The sequence below is a fragment of the Apteryx rowi genome, unplaced genomic scaffold (genome assembly GCF_003343035.1).
Source record: "Apteryx rowi isolate R43461 unplaced genomic scaffold, aptRow1 scaffold_514, whole genome shotgun sequence".
Lineage (NCBI taxonomy): Eukaryota > Metazoa > Chordata > Aves > Apterygiformes > Apterygidae > Apteryx > Apteryx rowi.
In genome coordinates this window covers 276,857-298,780 of record NW_020450777.1, presented here as the reverse complement: position 1 = coordinate 298,780, position 21,924 = coordinate 276,857, and the positions used below count along the sequence as shown (strand labels likewise).

Here is a 21,924-nt window from a genome sequence, read left to right as displayed (position 1 = left end):
CACCTTGAAACAGGAGGAACAAGAAAAGAGGTAATAGTCCTTAAAATAGAAAAGGTCAACAAGCTATTTCATGATTCATGATTTACTGATRCTGTAAATGTGGTTATTTTCAATGTTTCATAAAAGCACTGGTCAGTGGAAACATTTTACAAAATGTTTAGAAACAGAGGAATAGAAACACATTTTTGATAGCAAATCACTCTTCCATCTGGTATCTAGATGTGTTGTGCAAAATCAGTCTAAATGGCCATATACACTCCTTTTTTTTTTTTTTTAATCCTTCTGAACATGTATATTGTATCTTTTATAAAACTTCTGTTGTTTTTAACCCCTGTGCTTTGGTTCCCTTTTTTGTTTTTGTTTTGTTACTTTCCCTAGACAATGGAGACAAGGAGATAGAACCTTATGAAGGTCTGTACACAAAGGAGGGTTTGTTTTTCACCTGAAAGCCTTTTTGAGAGGCATATAGGCAAAAATAAACCCAACTGCAATTGATGTTGCTTGATTGCATAGACTTAGCCTGAATTATTGTGATAACTATTCAGTCTTTTTTTTTGTTCAGATCTGTGGCTCATAATTTTTACAGGGTTTCACACAAAAAAAGAGAGAACAAATAATATTATCTAAATATTATTATCACTGGCAAAGTACCCAGACATATACCCATCTTTAAATACCAAAAATTTACACAGCAACAAATGAGTATTTCAAGTTCCATTGAAGCCAGTTAACCTATGTGTGTCCATAAACATTTATGTTGCTCTTTTCAGGATTAGCACTTTAGGAACATATTTAAATTTAAGCACTTCAGGCTATTTGACATGGTTAGTGTTAACCATGCATTTAATCAGAATCATATCTTTTATTACAATATTACGTGTACAATGTAATATGGCTACCTAAAGCAACTGCTGAATTACTAGTTTTTAAACTATATAGGAGCAAAAATTATTTGAAGCAAGGCAGTCTTTTGAAAAAAGTGATAACACTTTTGCTTAAAATTATATCCCCTTATATTTTATACAGTTAAAACTATTTAAGTTGCTTCGTAACAAGCCATAAGATATCAATTGCAGTCCTTGGTTATACCACTGAGGATCTATATGTAGTAAAAACCGTATCTGTCCCATCAGATTTTTTTTTTTTTTTTTTTTTTTTTTAGTATTTACAATGTTTATGGTGTTTATTTGCATTTCGGAATCAAAATTTCATGAAAAGAAAATTCTTGTTTTCTCAGATCATCACCCTAGTATATACATTTCTCCGTTGTCTTATGTGTTGTGAAATGCTTATATGAATTACAACCTAGCTATGCCAGGAACTAATTGCATCTGATCACATGATATTTGCTATCATTGTTATATATGCTTTCATGTTTTATCACTTTTCCCTACTCTTTGCTTGGTATATCTATTTAGACTGTGAGCTCTCCAGGGCAGCAATTGTGACATACCACATATTTTTACTGCGTTTGATTAGAGAGAACACCAGTCTTATTTATATCAAGTTCATCATAGAAAAATGTAATAAATACATTACAAAGAATTATTTTTATAGGAATGCTAGAATTGTTTCTTCTGGTAAGTACTTCTGGGACTTGAGAAGCTGTATACGTTTTTATTCAAAGACTGAGTAATATTTTATTGTACCTTTGTCTAAGAGTAGTCTTTTGGTAAATCTGGGTTACAGAAAATAATGAAATCGATAGATACTGGAATTTTAATATACAATCAAAGAATCATCAGAGACTGAAGCTACAATACCTAGACACACTTCATGTTACATTTTGTTCAAATAAAGGTGTTAAATACTGTAATTTAAAAAACGTAACCCATACTTTGCAGGCTTTCACACATAATTTTCTGTCACAAATTAAGAGCTCATGTTCTATTCAAACCATGTAATTATATTTTGAGGTCTTTTGTGTTCTTCTTTAGGGTCACCATCTTCTTTAAACAAGTAACACCCTACATGAACAACAGATTATTTAACTTTTGTCAGTGAGAGAACATAATTATGATTAATTAATAGGTATTTTTAACTGCAATTAATTTCATTTACAAAAAAAATTATAAGCAAGTGAAGTGCCAGCGATAGTAACAACTGAAATTTAGTAGACTCAAAAACATTGACATAGTCAATATAAATAATAATAGTAAAGCAAATAAAGCAGCGAGTAAACCTGAAAACTTTATAGCCATTCCAGTGGATTGTTATGTTATTGTATGTTCTGGTGATAATCAAAAGAGTTGTCACAATACAAAGAAAGCTTGTATGACCATATTGGAAAACATTATTTTCCCAAATAAGTAGTCTTTTCTGTCATTATTAAAACATATCTTTAACTGAAAATGAGAAATAGGTTTTGATATTCCATGGGAACATGTTCTGAAGGTTAAGTTTTCTGAATTTTGAAATCAAATGTTTTAATGTTGACCAGATGAAGTTAAAATGTTACTGAAGAGTTAGTTATAGATACATTATAGACAGAAAGGAGTTAGAAGTCATTTCAATTTTGTGAAAGAAGGAAAAAGAAACTCTGCTATGTTTGTAGTTCTTACAGTATTCTCATTTAATCTTTATAAATCTGAACAATATGTTTTTGTTACAGGGTTGGAACTGCATTACATTTTTTAACAAGTAGTAGAAATGCTGGAACTCAAATAGAAATAAAGGAGTTATTTGCAGTTGGGAGATTTTTTTTCTGCTGCAGCACTTAGTGCAATGTGGTATATGCCATGCTTATGCTTTGGGAATAGAACTGGAAGGGAAAGAACCTATGGGAAAAAACCTTGGGGTAACTGCTCTCCAGATTAGAATCAGAATTGAAAGGCGTTGGTTGAGGTAGATTTAATTTAGTGAACTGTATTATGTGGTTGCAGGTTTTTGCTCCAGGGTATATAGGTTGTTCCAGAATGACCTATTTCAGAAGACCATAGAGATGTTTGTTTTTAAGAAATTTGGCTGTGGGTAGCTATGAAGAACTGTGTGTAACAATAGTGCATTGACCTATATACTTTGTCGGCATCCCAAATACTCAACTGGAGAACATCCACATATCATTAGCTGTGTCACACTTAAAATCTTTTATAGTCAGCAAATTTTGGTTAATTCCTTAGCTTCCACAGCTCTGTTGCTTCCAGTACCTGATTTAGCTTGTTTAAGAGAGAGTCTGGATATCTCTMGAACACATGTAGTTATATTATCTAGCCACAATATACCATATATATATAGGTGGTTTTTTTTTTTAATTTTGTTCATTTATTATATTTTCTTGCTAGATGACTGAAAAATACTTCTAAAAACTTATTTTAAAAAGAAGTCTGGGACCACTTGAGGTTTCTACCCAATTTTAACTTTTGAGATGCCAGAATACTTTTTTTTAGCTTAACTTTGTTTTGCATGTTTTCAGGTTATGCTAGAGCTAGAGACATTTTGCTTAAAGTTAACATTTGTAGAAATACAGTAGTATTAAGTGGAACTTGTTTTTTGCATTGGAATGGAAATACACCTTTTACATGTTCTATATAATTAGCACTATAGACAATAAGTGAATACTGAAATATTTATAGCTCTTAAGGGTTAACAAGATTCCTTTCCCTTATGTGTGGCTATAGTATATTTCTTTGTTCTTATTGGCCTCGATAGAAGGGTAAGCTCAGTGACTGCCTGCTGCTGCTAATGAAAACACAACACCATGAAGAGGTCTTGACAGTATTCAGTATTAGCCCTTTCAATTTGCTGTTAATTACTAATCAAAGAAGTAAGTATTTTTTTCTGAGGTAGATTTTTCCCTTTCCTCTTAAAAATAAATATAGCTCCTCCTTTCTTTCATCCTTGCAAAAAAACAGCCATCCAGCCCACAAAAAAAATTGAAAATTATATCGGACAAAACTGTTGTAATAAAACTTTAAGGTGTAAAAATGAAGTACTCAGAAATTTAGCAGATAGTAGAGCTCAGTCAGGATTTGCCCTTTTATTTATGCTCTGTATGCATAAATGCTATATAGACTTTAATTACATGATCTCATCATATTCTTGTATCTTGGGCAAGTTATTTCAGAGACTGTTAAAGCTGACGTTAATGCTGATTAACTGTCCCCTCTTAATTTCAGGTATGGATGCTCTTATTCTAGAATTAACAGGGTATTACTGACTAGCTTTGATCAGGGATAGCTATCAGCCATAACTCCAGGTTTTATATGTCTCAGATACAATTACAAGTCTGTCAAGTGAAAATAGCTATACTGTCAATTGTATTGTTGACACACTGTGCAGTAAGGAACATGAGTTAGTGAGATGCTCTGATGGCTGGGAAAATACAATCACTGTTGGAAGATAGAAAGTCATGCTATTTATTTTAAGGGTTTTTGTCTCATCCACAGCATGCTTTCTCTGTTAAATGAGACATAATTTTGCAAAATGAGAAGGAACTTTATTGTGTTTTTCAGTCCCCTATAATCTTTTGATGGGATGCAGAGAAAGGCTATTATAATGCAACTGCAGAGAACCAGGATTCACACTGACCATAATTCTGTCATATTCTGGCAGCTGTGATTTCACAGTTTTAAAAATCCTGTAACATGTTTATAAAATTATATAGCTTTGGGTAGTTTGTTCTGCAGAATATGATTGATCACATATATATCATATAGGATAGGAACTTGGACTAACTTGAGCTTGGCAAGGAACTTGATGACTTAGTCAAGCAGTAAAATAAAAACTGAAGAAACATTTGTTTGCACCCACTTTTTGTGTGTATGTTACTGTGGTAGTGACTATGCAATCTTAGATACCTTTGCTCTTGCACAGGGTAACTCCTGATTATGTGAGCTTGACAACAAAGTAAAGAGAATAGCTTAGTTAACACTGGCTGCTAGGCTGCCAATAATGGCTGGAATAATGCACGAAACTACCTTGGGTTTTTGACTTCTATTAGATATTTGCAAAAATATACCTTTGGATTTTAGTTGTGGATGCTTAGGTCACTATCCTGAGAGGTGAAAGAGTTCAGTCCATACTTATTCTAAGGACTATTAAAATATTTTACCTGCAGTAGTACAGTGTCCACTGAAAAACTTGAGAAAATGTTACCTATAATACAAGGCTAAGATACTTTCTTGAAAGGCGTGAAGCAATGGTTTGTACTTTTTTCTTGGACTGAGAGAAGGAGAAATTAAATCCCTCTTTCTTATATGCCGGTTGAAGATCTTAACTTCTATGTCTAGGTCTACAAAAAGCACAAGGAAAAATGAGCAAAGAACCATACAGCTGTGCTCATGACAGCCACTGTTTATTTCTATTTTAGGGTATTGTCATGCCAAAGGCATTCTAGTTCAATTTTAGTGGAATTAAATTCTTCTTTTTAAGTCTTTGGCATGCCTCTTCTCCATAATTTTTTTTTTCTGTGAGAGAAGGCTGACTGTATAGAAGGTGCCCCTACTAATTATTTTACGATGTGCAAAAAAAAATTTCAATTGGAATTCAAATTTCATTATTTGATCATAGAATTATAGAGCAGAAATCTGTGTAGAAGTTTCCATTGCATTGACATTAATTATTACCTAAATCTCTCTGCCTGTTAAAAATAACCTTGTAGAACAAGAAGTTTCTAAATTATGATTGCATGCTAACTAACCCCAAAGTCAAAGAATTCAGTGAACTGTTTAGTTGCACATAAAATAAACCTACACAAGTAATGAGAGAGCTGAAGAAATCTGGAAACAGACAACACAAAAAGCGTTCAAAATAAGTAATCAAAATCTGAAGCTTTAAAAACTGTACTGTATTGCATCACATCAAAACAATATTCAAGTAATAACTGACATTTAAATGAAATCAGACTTATGGTACAACAAGGTATTCAACTCAACACTTCTATATTATACTGTTGTTACCATGGCATTAGATGAGTTTTGTCACAAAAGAAAGTTATTTAGGTTCTTTCTTCATTACTTAGACAAAAGAAATACATTTGTGTGACTTCACTGCTGTTTCCAACTGTTTCAGAGTTCACTAACATTTAGATGTGCTCTAGGCCTCAGTTCCCTTCTAACTGAAGTTCCTGAAGGAGAATTGTGTTTCTTTTCTAATTACTTTGAAATACAGGTAAAAATTGTATTATTTTTTCCATATTACTAATGATTACTAATGTTTTAAACATATAAATATGCTCTTTGATAATGGAGGCTTGGACTTCTGTTTCTAGAAGAACTAAAGCAAAACCAAGCAGAGGATGCTTTTAAACCAGTTACCTGTCAATATATTTCTGCTTTTTCTGCTTTAGTATTTATTGTCTGATTTCCAGTGCTTCAGTAATTTTGTGATAAATTGGCAAACAGGAATATTAAGGATCATCATTACTTGCAGAAAGATCTTATTGGAGTAGACCAGAGATATTAATAACTCAAGTATTTATGTAATCTGTGATTCACTCACAAAGTAATATATGCCACAGACTGAGGGTTTATATGCTATTGTGAATGTCTTTTGTTTGATGTTTATCTTTTATTTGATCAGCTTGTAATAAAGCATGCATGTTTTTGTCTTGGTTTTTTTTTTCCCCTTCTCATACTTTGCTTATACAAATGCAGCAGGAGATGAAGAAAACAAGCATACTGGAGTTCAGGAATCAGAGGTCGAGGCAGGTCTGTCTTACCACAAGTGCTTATCGCCTTTAGAAATATTTCCCCCTGAGCATGTAGGGAAGCTTTGCCAGCCAGCTTGTAAATATATTACAAGTCAAAAGCCAGACAATAATCATTTCATTTAAGAACAAGACAAACAAATTCAACACAGCATAGATTATCAACCTTCAAAAATCACTTAACTTTTTTGTATCTTGCTCTATGAAAGTATTCTACACTGTCTGTGGTCAGGTTTCAGCCTTAGTAGATCTGAGTGAATTAATACCCCTTCGACATGGTACCCTCTATTTTCTCATTGGTACTTTCAACAAGCAAGGAGGTAAACATTATTGCATCATGACACTTTTTCATCCCTAGTTTGTGTAGGCACACAAGCGATGCTGAACAAAAGTAGTAGGAAAGTGCACTGCATTGAAGTACTTAGAATATTTTGTGTGATGTCCCTTGTCCTGCTTGGAAGAAACTTCAGTTGGTAGAAAAAGGAAGCTAGTGTGATGAGAACTGAGAGATGAAGATCTAGAAATACCCATTTTTTCTTTTTAAATCAAACAAGTAAAAAACATTTTTTAAACTATCTCAAATACCAAGCGATTAAAATATAGAACTTTAGATTCTAATCTCAGAAAACATACTTCTGACAGCTACCAAGACATGCAGAGGTTTAAAGATTTCTTCAATCGTCATTTTTTTCTGCTCTTAAGTTTCTTTCTCAAAGGAAGAACCATAAAAACATAAATGTGGACAGTTAATAGGTCAAATTCCATTAGCTCTTGAAGTTAAATCTTTTCTCACAAATAATATCCCTGTTGATAATTGTCTTTGACATTATATCAACTATGGTGGATGTGGAATAGCAGCACAGCCATGCTTTTCTGGGTTTAAATACTTGGAGCTAGGTCCAATGCTAAACTTAGATGTCTAAAATTAGATGCTGCAGTTCCTACCTCAAGGCCTATGGAGTGAAGCCCAGAGAAGTGTAATGAGCTGAGGTTACTGTTGCAGTTTTGTTGAGAGAATTTAATGCTCAGAAGGGTGGTCTGTGAAAACCAAAATGCTGAGCAAAAACTTGTCTAGGACTAACTGTTAGGAAATGTTACTACCTAAGCATAAGTTATGGATAAAATCTCACCCCTCCTTAAAAGTAAGGGTGTCTGAATCACAGTCTGTTTGGAATTCCATGCCCTGGGCCCTGCTCCTGTTGTTCTTCAAAAGAAGAAAATGTGGATCGCTATTTTCTTCTTAAAACAAAGTCAAGATTTAGTGTGGTAAGGCTCATTATTTGTTCAGAAATCTGGAGGCTACAGTAGTAGCCCAGGAGTAGGGAGACAAGGGTTCTAGGCCTCATCTATCTCCAATGGATCAGTCACATGCAAATGCATTTTAAGAGAAGTCAGATCTGTTTGATGTATGTTATGCATGCTCCAAGCATACATGGCAGATCAGGCTGCTCAGAGGACTTACATCACACTTTGTCTAGTTTCAGGATCCCCTGAGGGTTATGCAGGAGTTAGGTGCCTGCAGAAGTTGAGGGCTCCCTCAGAATGTTAATGGTGAACAAGGAGTAATGATTGAACAAGGAGATTTGGCAGCTGCACAGCAGGAATTTTTTGGAATTGTAGTTTGCACTTAAGCATCTGAAATGTCCTTTTAGATCTTGGCCTTCCTGTTTTTCCTTATAGTGCAGCTTACATTTTTCTTGCTTTTGTTTTGATTTTGTGTACTGTTCATTTGCGTGTGTACTGTTCACTGTGTGTGTTTTGTGATAGCACAATCATAGCGCATGGAATTGTGCTTACATAGTTTGCGAAGTGTTTGTGTGTGTTATGGTTAAGTTGTTCATCAAAGTACCAGTTCCAGTTGTTAATCATCATTGTCTGTTTTTAATGTCATAAAGATTATGAGGAAAAACATCAAAACCCACCTATTAATGGGAGAAAAGGCAAGTCGATGATGATATTAGTGAATTATGGGTGTTTGAGAGTTATTTTCTTTTTATTTGTTGCATGTGTGTGCATTCCTTTGTTCTATTAGTTCAAAATTAATACCTTCATGTATGTTCAATTTTAACGTATTATTTCTTGCATTTAAAAAAATGTTTTCAACTGTGGTTTTAAAGTCTTTCTTGGAATCAAAAAATATTTTTTTACACTTAACTGTATTACTGAAGATGTAGTTTACACATGGTCATGTGGCCTATTTAGAATAAATGGGGTAGTTTTTCTATTTTTGCTGAATCAGGAAATCCCAGTCACAGAATTAACAGTCTGGATGACTGGAGCACTRGAATTGAACGTATGCGGTACAGCAGACTTGCTGCACAGGTCAGATGCAATCTAAAGAATTTAGACTGACATGCAGATTTTCAGAATAAAGCAACCCTAGTCAAAGGAGTGATCCAGAGTGAACCTGCTTAACTCACTTCCAGAAATACACGTATACTTTTTTGAAAAAAAAGGATGTGGTTGTCATGCCGGAGGGACTTGTCGTCCTGCTGGCTGAGCTAAGCATCTTCCATCTAAGACTGTTCGGGATTCCTGGCAAATGGGGCTTGTGCTTTGAATGCCTGAACTACTAAACAAGAGGGCCACAAACCAACAGACTATTAGGAAAAAAAATCAACAAGAAAAAGATTCATCAGGTAACCTAAAGAAACACGGTCATAACAAAGATGTAACCATTTCATTCCAGATATCAAAAAACACTTTATTTGAATCATTGTAACATTTCAGAATTTGTATGAAGAGGTTCCATACATGAATTCCACTTCTACATTGCATGTCTTACAGGTGCATATGCTTAGGTGCATACACATGCAGAAAAAAATAAAAAAAGAATCTGCACCATGTTAAAGCTTATGTCCTGCATTCTGTGGGGTGGATCTGCAGGCTGTTTGCATTTCCTTGCATGCATGGAGCATGCACAGACTCCCGTGGGACTGGGAATGCAAACTGAGCAGAAACTGTGCAAAAGAGAAGCAAAGCAGAAGCTTTCCTTTTACTCCATATATATATTGGCCATTACTTGTAATCTGCCTTAATAGTTGCTAAATACATTGTTCATTGGATTCTGGAGATATTCTGACTTGTCTTTCTGTTTAGCTTTCCTAACAACATGAAGRTAGCCATACCAGGTCTGACCAAAAGTCCATCTAGCCCAGTGTGTGGTCCTCAGTAGGCCCAGCGTGTGTGCCGGGGAAAAGAAATACAAGCAGAACAAGCATATAGTAATGCCTGTCTAGGACCCTGGATTCCCAGTCTCCTACTACATGTGCCTCAGAGGTCTATGGAAACATCAGTGGTATCTTTTCATAGTCTCTCCATCTTCGTTCTACGTTTTCTTCTCCCCTTCTCTGCATATAGCAGTCCTGCCAACATAAACCTGCAGTACTTAACCAAATGGACGACTAAGTAGAGCTGCTCACCTGAGCTATTCAAAATATGCCCATTCATAATAGGCCAGTAGGCCAGCTGGATCATATTCATTTCTAACATGTTTCCAGCATAGAACCAGAAGAGGGAGCAAAACTGCCATATTTTAAAAACAGATAAGAAGATATAAAAAACAAATAAACCTCCTCCAAACAGTACTGGAAAAAAAGCCTTGATAGTGACTTTGTGATATTTAAACATACTTAATTGAACATAAATATACACATAGTTAATGTACTATTAACTGACTATTTTTTCTTCAGATTCATCTGGTACATTTAAGTGTTTCTAATGTTTCCCCAGGTTTGACAACTCCATTATGTTTGTATAAACAGTAATATGATACTTTGATTTTTAGCTAAAAGTAGGCTATCTCTACTAAGTATTATTGCAGATATTACTCTCTTTGTGATCTTGCTTGAGTACTAGTACATCTACAGTTTTACTTAAAATAAGCAGAATAGAAGATTCTATAAAATTATTCCCCATACAGAAGGACCCACTAGTATAGCATGTTAATGAAACTTTAGAACAGAACTGATGGGGTTTACAACTAGAGATTATGATGAGGTGAAACTGCTACTTGATGACTAGGCTTGTTAAGTGATTTGCAGATACAGATAATTACCATAGCTTTAAGTCAATTTGAAGAAAATATTCCTGGAGTAAAGAAATAACCTACAGCGCACTATAATTTTTGTTTCACTAGTAATGATAATGTAAAATATAGCTGTATGGCAATATTTTTATTGCCTACCTAATGACTTTCATTAAAGTTGTTTTAATGTATTCCGACTGCAGCCCCAGGGAATGAAGCCCACAGTTTTTTGCAGAATATGCAGTTCAGTAAAGAAGATGAAATCATAATAATAAGTAATGAAGATATATCAGAATTTTTATTGCAATGCTAACATTAGTTAAAACCACTATGTAAGTGATGTTTAAATAGCCATTTACAAACAAAAATTTATTTTGTTTAAAATGCTGTTAACATATCCCAAAATTCTTTTGTTGATTTGGCTCAAATTTGCAAACTAGCTTCATGTGAAGTTCTGTGCATGTGCTGTGCATCTGACTCATAAAACTTGCAAGGGAGAGATGCTGCCCCTGCCTTTGTATCATCCACATCTCTACCAGCATTTAGGTTGATGCTCCAAGATGTGAGACTCACGTTCATTCATTTCACTCTCTGGAGGAAACACAGATCACCACATGGCACATGAATGCCTTGAGCTCCAGTGTATAGAATCATTCTTTCACACATTCTTCCAATGTATGGAAAAAAAAAATCCTTTAGGTGAACTGTTACTATGTGAACAGGAGAAGCTAGGAAATGATGTCCTCAGATTCAGTGTAGTATGCTGGCACAATGTTTCCTGGAGAGGCTGGAGGTTTTGTTCCAAGTTTGTCAAGGAAAGTCTGTATAAATGGTGTTACCTCTCTGCAGATATTGAGCCAGAGTCTAGTTCCTGTTACAGGTGCACAGGGGAACATCAGCCCCGTTTTACTGAGGCAGCTAAAGATGTAGGAGCAGCACCAGGCTGGCATAAAGCTTTCATTGCCGAATGTGTGTCATTTGGAGCTGGCCTTCACGCTGTAAGCAGCATGCTGGTGGTGCAAGGTGAGACTGGATTAAATCCAGATATAATGTAGTACATCTGGGCCAATTCGTGTATCATAACTTCAAGCCATTTGCCCTCCCAACAGAGGTTTGACACTGCTGAGAATATTTCTCCCTGTGTGGACTCTTCAGATTGATGCCTTTTCATGATTTCTTAGGGACTTTGTCCTGCAAATTAAAATTTGGATAACATGAATTCAGCCTTTTCTATAATGAAAATATGTCTTCTGTCATTAATTCTTCCTTTTTGTATCCTTATGCCTGAGTATCTGGGTCAAACCATAATTTCTCAGCTTTTGACAGTTTATTCCTCACAATTCTAATGGCTTTCTATTGTGCTGCTTTGTGTTCAGTAAGCACTAGCCAAACTCACTTTTGACTCATTTTTGCAGTAGTTGTCACCACATTGTATTAAGAATATGATTCCTTTCTAAGCAATCATCTTACAGCATTAAAAATAGAAGTTCTGAGGATTTTTTATTTGCAGGAAAAGATGACTAAATTAAGTATGTCCTAATGAAAGAGTGAAGACATTATGATAACCTAATTAAAAGTCTAAAACTAGAAATGCACTGTTAAAAATTGGTTCACAGAAAGTTTAGATACTGAAAAGAATTGAAAGCTGTGTGGATTTAATCTAAAAAGATGGAAATTCAAATAAAAGAGAAAGCATATGAAAAAGAGTTTCAAGCACAGAGTAGTTGAGATAGTTTTAAGTTATGAGGGGTTATTATTGTCTGTACTGCTGAGAAAAGAAAGGAGGAGGGGTAGTATTTGCATAAGAAAACTCCATATCATTAGCATCTTGGTATTTTGCTGCATCATCTTGTACTTCTGCAGTTTGCAGCATCATTCCAGTTCAACTGCAGCGTTGCTGGTGCTAAGGAGACACGGTTAGAAATTCAGAAAAACTGGAGATGTACAACTATTCTTACTATCTGCTATTTCTGTATTTTTAATATTGAAAAGTCTAAAGAGAAGTGTAAGAAATCCTGCAGTACTGGAGTGCACCAGCCCCCCCCGGCTGCTCTACTGCATGTCATTCTCAAGAGGGAATAGCACACAGCCAAATCACATCCTGACTTGCAGTGGGGAGACCAGGGCTCACAGTGGTGGGCAGGTGCCCTGCGGGGTAAATTCAGATGACTGCATCTAATGGTTGTATCTTTCATACTGATGGGAGGAAACTTGAATCAGTGCATCTGTCAAATCCTTCTAGCCCCAAAGGTGCTTCAGATAACTACAATATTCTGACTCAAGAATCTTATCCTTTATGTAATCTGCATGAAGTCTTTTTCTGTATGTATTCAAGAATTTTACATCTTTCTTTATACATAAGTCAAAACTGATTCTTGCAACAGAAAACAGATTGAAGTTCATTTGTGTGTGAAGAAGGAGTGGTAGGAGCTGAATGATGAATTAGGAAATGGTTATATTTAGATTCTTTCTATAAGTTCTTCCCAAATATTTGCAAGTTTACAAGAAGCTTTGGTTAAAACAAGGGAAAAGAGAGTGGCTATTGAGAAAAAATAGAGAAAAAAAGAGAAAAGAGAAAAAAAGAGATCTTAGAGACTAAAACACATACTTAACTAACTGAAGAGGATATGGGCAGCACTGACATTTAGTATTTTGCTTATTCATCAACATTTCTCCATAGTTCCCGAACAGAAAGCTCTCCTTTATGAGCATAGCTTCTTAGCTTTGAAGAACATGCAAAGATGGAAATTGAATTAGAAAATAGTGAAGAAGAAAAGGTTAAATGTTGGGCTGAATCTAATCAATTTATCAATTTTTATTTCTCAGTTAAATGAAAACCATGACTAGCCAAAACCCCTGCAATGTTACCTAAATCAGTGAAGCTTTTCACCTGATTTAAACTTGACTACTTCCAATCTTCATATACTCGATCTGAGAGTTGTTACTGCACTGCTGTCAAAATTAAAGCCATTTGAATTCGGCTTTGATGTGCTGTGAGGATAATTAAAGCTGTGGAGGCATGGTTATTGGAACCCTTCCTGAAAATACTTACATGTTCATACATCCTGTTTAGTTTAAAAATAAAAAATCACCTGTGTTGCTTTGTTGTTTTATAATAGTTATTACTTTTTTAAGGCTAACACTTATGGCAAAAGTATTCAAAGAGTTGTATTTTTATTTGATATTTATCTCATTGTGCTTGTCACTTCAAGTGTATTCACAGTAATACTTTTAGAGTACCCAAGACTGGGTTAACTATTTTTCAGACGAAACAGACATAAACACAAATGAACCTACTTAGCTCTCAGAAGGATAGCAAGGCTTAAGAAAGCTTTTCTTTTGTGCTATGAAAAGTGGTTTTGGTGACTGACTGAGCTATGGTTTCTAGGTTCAGAACCAGATAGGAATTTTGAGAAGGAACTTAGAGAAGGGCCTCTCTTCTAAAGCTGCCATAAAACTAGCATGAAAGTCACTCTAGACCTCCTGATATTCTTTAATATTTAGACTGTTCATTATATAGTCTGACAAAATTCAGCACTTGAGATTACTTTCTGCCTACTTTTTACCTTACTCCAAATATTTTCAGTATTTGACCTAACCATTGTCTAACATTGTCTTCTCCCAGAAATGATTATTCTTTAAAATCAGAGGTAGCTGGATTAAGGTCATTGAATTTTTTTGTATGTAGCTAATAAGACACTTCTGGATTTATCCAAGAAAAAGGGAGCATAGATGGCATCTTAAAAAAAAATTACTAAACGTATATATTCATAGAGAAAAAGAAAAAAAACTTTTTCGGAGATTCAGTTTCTACAATTTGGAAAAAGAATGTTCCTTTTGAAGTTACTTATTTTGTGCTACACATAGTACTTAAAAAGGCATAGTCTCCATTTCAGCATAAATATCTGTGGTGTCATAAAATCATTATATGGATGCTTATATTGTGTATTATTTGAAGCCAGCAACTCCATCAAAAAACAAAGCCACCTTTCATAGGACAAAAACTTTTTGGTGAGGTTCTCACCAGAATAATGACATAAAAAACTTACCCTATGAAAGTTAACAAATTCACTAAATATATTGGATCTTTCTCTTTGTTCATGTTAATATCGGAAGTGTAAATTTAATATTTAGCAACATCTAGCATTTATTGCAATACATCTTGCTGAGATTAGAATCCTGGATGGGTATTTTGATATGGGTATGTTAGTATGCTATGAGCTGGTAAAAACAATTGTTTCCGCTTCCTTGAACATAAATTGGGAGCATCAGAAATTCTGATCCTTAACTGCTAGAGCTTTTACTAGGCCATATAATATGAAAGTATTAAGTTACTGCTGTATTGGAGGTCATATGCCATGCATAATATAGTAAGGTCCTACCTGGAAAAACTGTCTTGTGTATGTTCTGTCAACACTCAATTGAAGAATAGAGGAAAAGAACTTACAATCCAGCTAATTGAAAACAGTTGTGTAAATCTGCTCAGGCTGTTACTAGTATTGGTATGATTAATTTGAGCATTAAGCAGATACTATTAGAAGCTTTCAGAGATTGAGTGATTTCATTTAGTTCGAACTATGCTGCAGTGAAAAATTGTATACTTTTTCTTCATATGTGACACTAATGACTTTAAAACTACTTTGACTTCAAAAATCAAACTATGGCTCATCTGAAGCACAAATCCTGTTATTTCATCTGTAGAAGTCCTTGCAATAGTAAAGCTGGTGTTTTGGAGGTTCATAGGATTCTAGAGAAATGAGTTACACAAAGCTGTAGAGGGAAGAAAACAGATGATTCGTTGCTGGATGTGTCATTAATTACAGTATTGATACATGCCCTTGTATTTTATGCTGGGCACAATGTAATTATCAATTGTCTCGGCAGCCTTTCATGGAACAATATACTTCCCTTGCCAAAGTAGGAGCAAAACGCCTTTAGACCGTTGTTACTCATTTCTTATATCTAATACTTTCTCTCAATAGTGCAGTTTATGCATTGTATTCAATGACTTAAATAGAAGACGCTTATACCATCCTTGGGGCAAGAATACAATACAGGATTTCCCTGCATGGAAGCATTTTCCTCACTAGAATACAGAGTCAACATCCCTCTTTCTTATTTTCTCCCTGGCCCAGTGAACCTTGCACATCTTCTAGCTGATATCACCAAAATTTTTTTTAAAAAAATGCTAACTGGTAATATCTTTTTCACATTTAGAAGTGTTATGAAACAGCAATAAATAAGAAGGCTACAGATAAGATGACCTCAGATATATTTTTACATTTTAAATATCAGATACCATCCTCCTCAATTAAAATAAAAAAGTGAAATGTCATGGAATAGTATCACTTTATGTCAATTGATTTTGAATTTACAAGATTGAAAATGTATTCTACATGAAACATATTCTTCTACATTACTATTCCTGTGATCATATATGTTTATACCTGTGAGCAAAGTCTGTGAGAAACTCTTGTGCTTTGTGAGATCAGCAAAACAAGCAGATTCTCAACAGTTCAAAATAAAAATGAAGTTTAGGGAATTAAACCTGTCAGTTGATTGAGCCAGATTTGGTTTTGACATGAGATAACAAGAGGTTTGAAACCTATAGCGTTATGCTAACCACCCAGTTTAATTTTCAGAAGATGGAGAATTAAATTGTAGATTAAAAACATCTAACAAACTCAGAAAGATATACCAGAATTCTTCTTAGTCTAAAGAAATGTATTTCTTTTTGGAGCAGAGTATACATGCTTCTATTCATAGCTCTTTTACTGAGTGGTTAGGTCAGATATGCTGGTTACAGAGTATAGGGTCTATAAGTTATTTTCTTGTTAGAGGATATGCATTGAGTAACATAATTTGCGTAAAATGCAAACTAAAAGCAAATCTAATCCCAGATTTAAAAAGGAAACCCGACCTAGTTTTGCCTTAAATATTTTTTGAGAATAGTATGCAACTCAATTCATTGTTAAAAATACGTGGTCAATTTAAAAATAAACATACGTGATTGATGGTTCAGTTTTTGTTTTGTTTGTTTGAATTATACCTTTGCAAAGCCTTTTTTACCAATGTATTTTTGATTAATGTCTTTTTTAATTCACAGCAATACAAAAATGTTGTAAGAATCTGTAGAATATAACATATTACCTTTTAAAAATGGAAGAAACTTGTGTAAATAACATTATGCTTTTCAGTTCAAATTGCTACATTTAACAGAGAAAGAACAAGATATTTGATCAAATACATAGATATCAACTTACATATAGTTCTGTATTTATGGTATTGACTAATTCTTTTCACCACAGGCCTTGAAATTAAAGAACAAAACTAAGTTTTTGCCATGGTAATGATAGTTTGTTTACATCAAGTTGTCCCAAATGATATTAGGTGTATTATTAATGTAAGTTACATAATATTTCTGATTTTTTTTTGGTTTATGCTAGAAGTTACATGGGAGGACCAGCAGAAAAAGGTGAATGGTACAATAACTGATGACAAACTATTGCCGAAAAAGAAACACCATTCTGAGCCAGGTTTGTCAGGGTTTGGAAAACCACATGAAAGCATGAGACTATAAAAATACATTTCATGCTTTTGTAATGCGTGTGTGCTTGATGTACCTTATTTTTTTCACTTTTGGTGTGAAATTTCTAGTATGTAGAGACCATTTAGATTAGTGTTGTATACAGTTTTGTTTTAGAATAGCAAAAATAGACCTGCTTTTGTAAGCAATTGTGTTAGAATGCACATGCATTAGAAAAGAAGTATTTTGGCTTAATATTAGACTTAGCTTGCTTTTTAGTTTGAGTTTTATTTTGATTTATTTATGTGTGCAAGCCTCAGGACTCCAAGTATGAGTTATGCTGAATCCTATATAGCTGACCAAACCAAGGTATATACTGCATGTATGGTGGGAAAATCATCTTCCCAAGACTTGAATCTGAAACCTTCTTGCACCATTACACACAACACAAATAGCAGTCTGACATCATTTTTTAGCGTGAGCTGCTTTTTATACCTCTATAAGTCTGGAGTTATGAAATCTAAATGAATCCTTCCTCAGTCCTGTATGTGAATGAATTTCTTTTTGAACTAAAAACTATCACAAACCTTCTTCCACCTCAACCATAAAGTCCAGTTCTTTGACTCTGTCTTCATTATTATAAATGTATAGCAATAAAAAGCAAACCAAATAATAATAAAAACAGTATTCTTCTCTCCTATGAATCAGACAATGAAATGTACTAGTCACATTACTGAATCCACTTGCAAAAAGCATTGGGACATCATGGTGATGAATACAGTGTAAGGAGTAGAGCAGAGCAGAGTAGAATAGAATGTTTTCAATTGCAGGCTTCATGCTAAATGGGAATTTTTCAGTTCCAAGAATATTTAGATATGGTTTTGGGTCATGAAGCTGCAAATCTCCTTTTCCTTTGTCTGTATTAGTTGTCTCACTGTTTCTAATAATAAAATCTTTTCCTGCTCACACAAGTAAAAGTGTATATGATCAGCCATATATGCCACCTTCTAAATTAGTGCTGTAATCTCCAGTTTTAGGCTCACCTACAAGCTGATCATATCCAAGTTTCTTGCTGAAGCTAAACTACTCTACAGCTTAAAGTACACAAGCCAGGACTGAAGAGGAGCAGCAAAATCCAGACTGACGCTGCAACTTAGGGAACGCAGGCCAGACCTGCAATTGAATTCCCTGTTCCCTGGCTTTTTTATACAGTAGAGAAAGTTACAGGATAAAACAAGCACTGCTCCTACATGCCAGGATCAGAGTGTAAGTGTTCCTTCTCTTCCAGCTGAGTGGCTTAACTGAACTACAGGTTCAGACTACTACATGTGCAAATCTTTGCTGTTGCCTTCCCAGGGCCAGTTCAGCAGAATAGTGCCTCTACCCACAGTTTTCTCTTACATGATAGCTAGGTATGATCATCACCTCCATCTCCCAGCTGAGGTGGGCTTAAAACTGTGGTACTCTATTATCTATAGGCAGATGGCATATCCATAGTTATTAGCAAAACTTGGCAGGGCCACCTTTCCCATTTTTAGAAGAGGGAGCCATATTTTGTAAGATGCCTACTCAGGGCACTCTACATTTTGGAACATGAGTGAAATCTTGTGCAACAAGAAAACAGGTGGCAGCATTGAAATGGGAAACATATGGACAATAAGAAGTTGTCATTTTAGAAAACATTCTTTATAGCAGAACAATATTTATCTGATTTCTATCTATTTTTTCCTCAGAATCAGTACCACTGATCTCAAGTACTACAGAGAATACACAGAATTGGTTTGGAAAGCTGCAGTCACAACTGCCAGACCCTAGAATAGGTAGAGTTGAGTAAAAAGTTTTGTTCTGCACTCTACAGTCCTAGGCTTTTCTGTGAGGGCTGATTCTGGGTACGAGCTTAAAATCTGCTCTAATTTCCATCATCTGTCATGTTTACATGAGCAATGACATCTGATGCAGAAAGATCTGAGGTGGTTCTGAGCACTCTGAACACCGGAAAGGGTGCAGCTATATTAGCATGATGCTTTTCCAAACTGATATTCTGTGTTTGTCAAAAGCACTAAGTGCTAAAGGGGCAGGAGAAGCTGAGGAGTGCCAGGGTAACAAATCCATGCGGCTTCCAGGAGTTGCATTACCTGCTGTGCGTGGCACACTACTGTCCCCTGTAGACATCCCTATGGAAGTACAAACACTTAGTATCTTCGTTTTCAAGGCACAGCAGAGTCAATGCAATATGGAGGAGATGCCGCAATACTGTGTTCACCGCAGACGCTGAGATATATTGGCTCTGTGTTCCTAATCTGCTGGTGATGCAGCCTGACTGAATCTATGTAAGGAAGGTTCAGATGCCGTGAAGCTTTCTGATATGGGCTTTACCCTCTGCGCAGGATTGTGTTTGCCCTCATCTGAGAATGCTCTAGGTGTTCTGTTTGCACAGAAAATAGCAAGGAAATATTAGCACAGCTCATTCCCTGGCTCCAGTCGGCAGGCTACAGAGAGGAGCAGGGAGGAATACAGGCACTTCATATTGCTGTTGCCCTGATTTTATGGCCTTTTCATGTAAAGGATTTTCTGCTATAGCCTGCTTTGTAAACTTATCCAGTTTTTAAGTTCAGTTTGTCTTTTAAGAATATAACCTAACCAGTCATATGGATGAGCCCATGGCAGTATTAACAGCTAACCAAGTCCATGAGAAAAATTCAATACTGATTACGTAAATATACTGAGTGAAGAACTGAGATAGTGCAAGCAAACTCTAGATAAAATCATAAATAAATCATAAAAATAATTCCAGGTAACAAGAAAAATAATAATACTGCTGTATTGTGTGAAGCATTAAAATCAAGGTATATATGTGACTAGAACTGAGATTAGCAAATTTCTTGGAGGACAATTTAAGGTCATTAAACACAGTAGTAAAATGTTTCTTATGGTTCAGGCTTTACCACAGAAGAAGATGATAAAATTTCTAAATTAAATCTCTAAGTTAGGAGGCAATTTGCAAAACTATTATTCAGTAAGTTACAAAGAGTCAATTGTATTTTTGCAAATGTTTTGAAGGATAGGAAGGGCAAAATTGCAGAATCACAGGTAAGCTACACATCAAAATTCAAGCCATGGGTAGTGTGTGCACTTTCTTTGGCCAGGGTCAGCGCACTGAGAGAGCTGCTGTCTCAGTACACCATGGAGTCAAAGAGCTTGTGGAATGCTTATTTGTTCCTTCCAAAACTACTAAGCACTTTGTACTTTAAACACCCCTGCCTCTGAGCTCTAATAGATGATGTATGAAGGAAAGAGAATAAAGCTCTAGTCCTGTACTCACATTTCCCTGGTCAGTGCAAAAAAAAAGGGGGTAGAGTGCAAGCATTTTCACATTTTTATACATCTTGCCTTAAGAAGACAAGTTGGAAAATGAGTAAGCTATGGGTAGAGAACAAGGGTCCTGTATAGAGGATTGGGCAGGATGCTGTTTTTTGTAAATAAGCAGTTATTTTCATCTAGTATCATCAGTGATCTTTCCTGAACCCAAAAGGTTTATTAAGGGAGAAAACACATAGTTTAGGCCACCAAGGAAGGGGTACTCATTTCTATTTCATTTTAAGTGTTTTTGAAGTGTATGATCTGTCTGACTATGCAAAATTTGGAAGCTGAATGCAGCCTAGCAAACTGTGTCTGCATCCACAGATGTTACAGGTGATACAGAAACTACCCACATGAGATAATAAAGGAAATACTGTTTTCCCCCTGTTTTTCAAACTTGGGGCTGGCAGATTTGATGGTTATAATCTGGTTGCCAGGATGGTTTCATTATTATTGCTTCTTGAGAAGATTGCGGTGTTATTGAATATGCAGCCCTTGCTCCAGACACTTAATTTCTAAGCAACAGTTGAAGAATACAACCATGGGAAAGTGCTGATATATATTTTAATGTGATTGACCAAGAAGGAGACATATTAGTTGAAATGGATTTATACATCTCAGGGTGGAATGAAACAAAATGAAGTACCTATGTAATATTTTGGGGGAAAGCAGTATTTCTTTAATGTAGTACTAAAGTTTTAGAGCAATTGTAACAATGGTAAGTTAAACACATAAGAAAAGACAAAGGTAATGCATGCTTACAAATGGTAAGTATTTTATATATACTGGTTGGCTTTCAATTTGAAAGGAATAATGGGTGGTTGCATACATGGAACATTTATTTTTTTTCTGGGTGGGAACAATCCTTAACTGTACACAGAAAAGGTCTTTCAGAAATAATTTTTAATGTGACTATAGTTTTATAGTTTATGTGTCTATTGCCATGGCATCAGTTGAAGTAGTAAACCACAGTCAAAAGGAGAGGTGGTTATTTTAAAAGAAGTTTTTAGTCACAGTCAAAAGTATGATAGATGGAAAAATATAAACAGGAGATATGATTTGACATGGRGAATGAGTGATGCTGGAAAAGACAAAGCAGTGCTAAGAGGATATTCAGAGAGCAGAAAGAACTGTAGCACTTCAAGTAAATGGCATGAGGACTGGACAATTCAGGAGCTATGGTTAAGCAAGAAGGCTAATGGAAGTAACTGCAGAATTAAGAAAATCAAGTGCATTACCAGAATCTTACCTAAACGCATTTGTATAAAATTATCCTCTTGTGAAAAGGAGAGGTGAGGAGCAGAGCAAGTCAGAGTGTAGTTCATCATTGCTGAAGGGGAAAAGTGAGTGGGCAGTAGAACGGTT

The 21,924-nt window shown here is 35.2% G+C and overlaps 1 protein-coding gene across 1 annotated transcript in view; it reads left to right on the top strand.

Annotated features, from left to right (window-relative positions):
• RIMS2 (regulating synaptic membrane exocytosis 2) overlaps positions 1-21,924 on the top strand; it is a 403,032-nt gene that overhangs the window by 261,489 nt on the left and 119,619 nt on the right. The window contains exon 23 of the mRNA XM_026080279.1: positions 379-411. Coding sequence (XP_025936064.1) covers positions 379-411 — 33 coding nt within the window. The remainder of the gene's footprint in view (positions 1-378; positions 412-21,924) is intronic.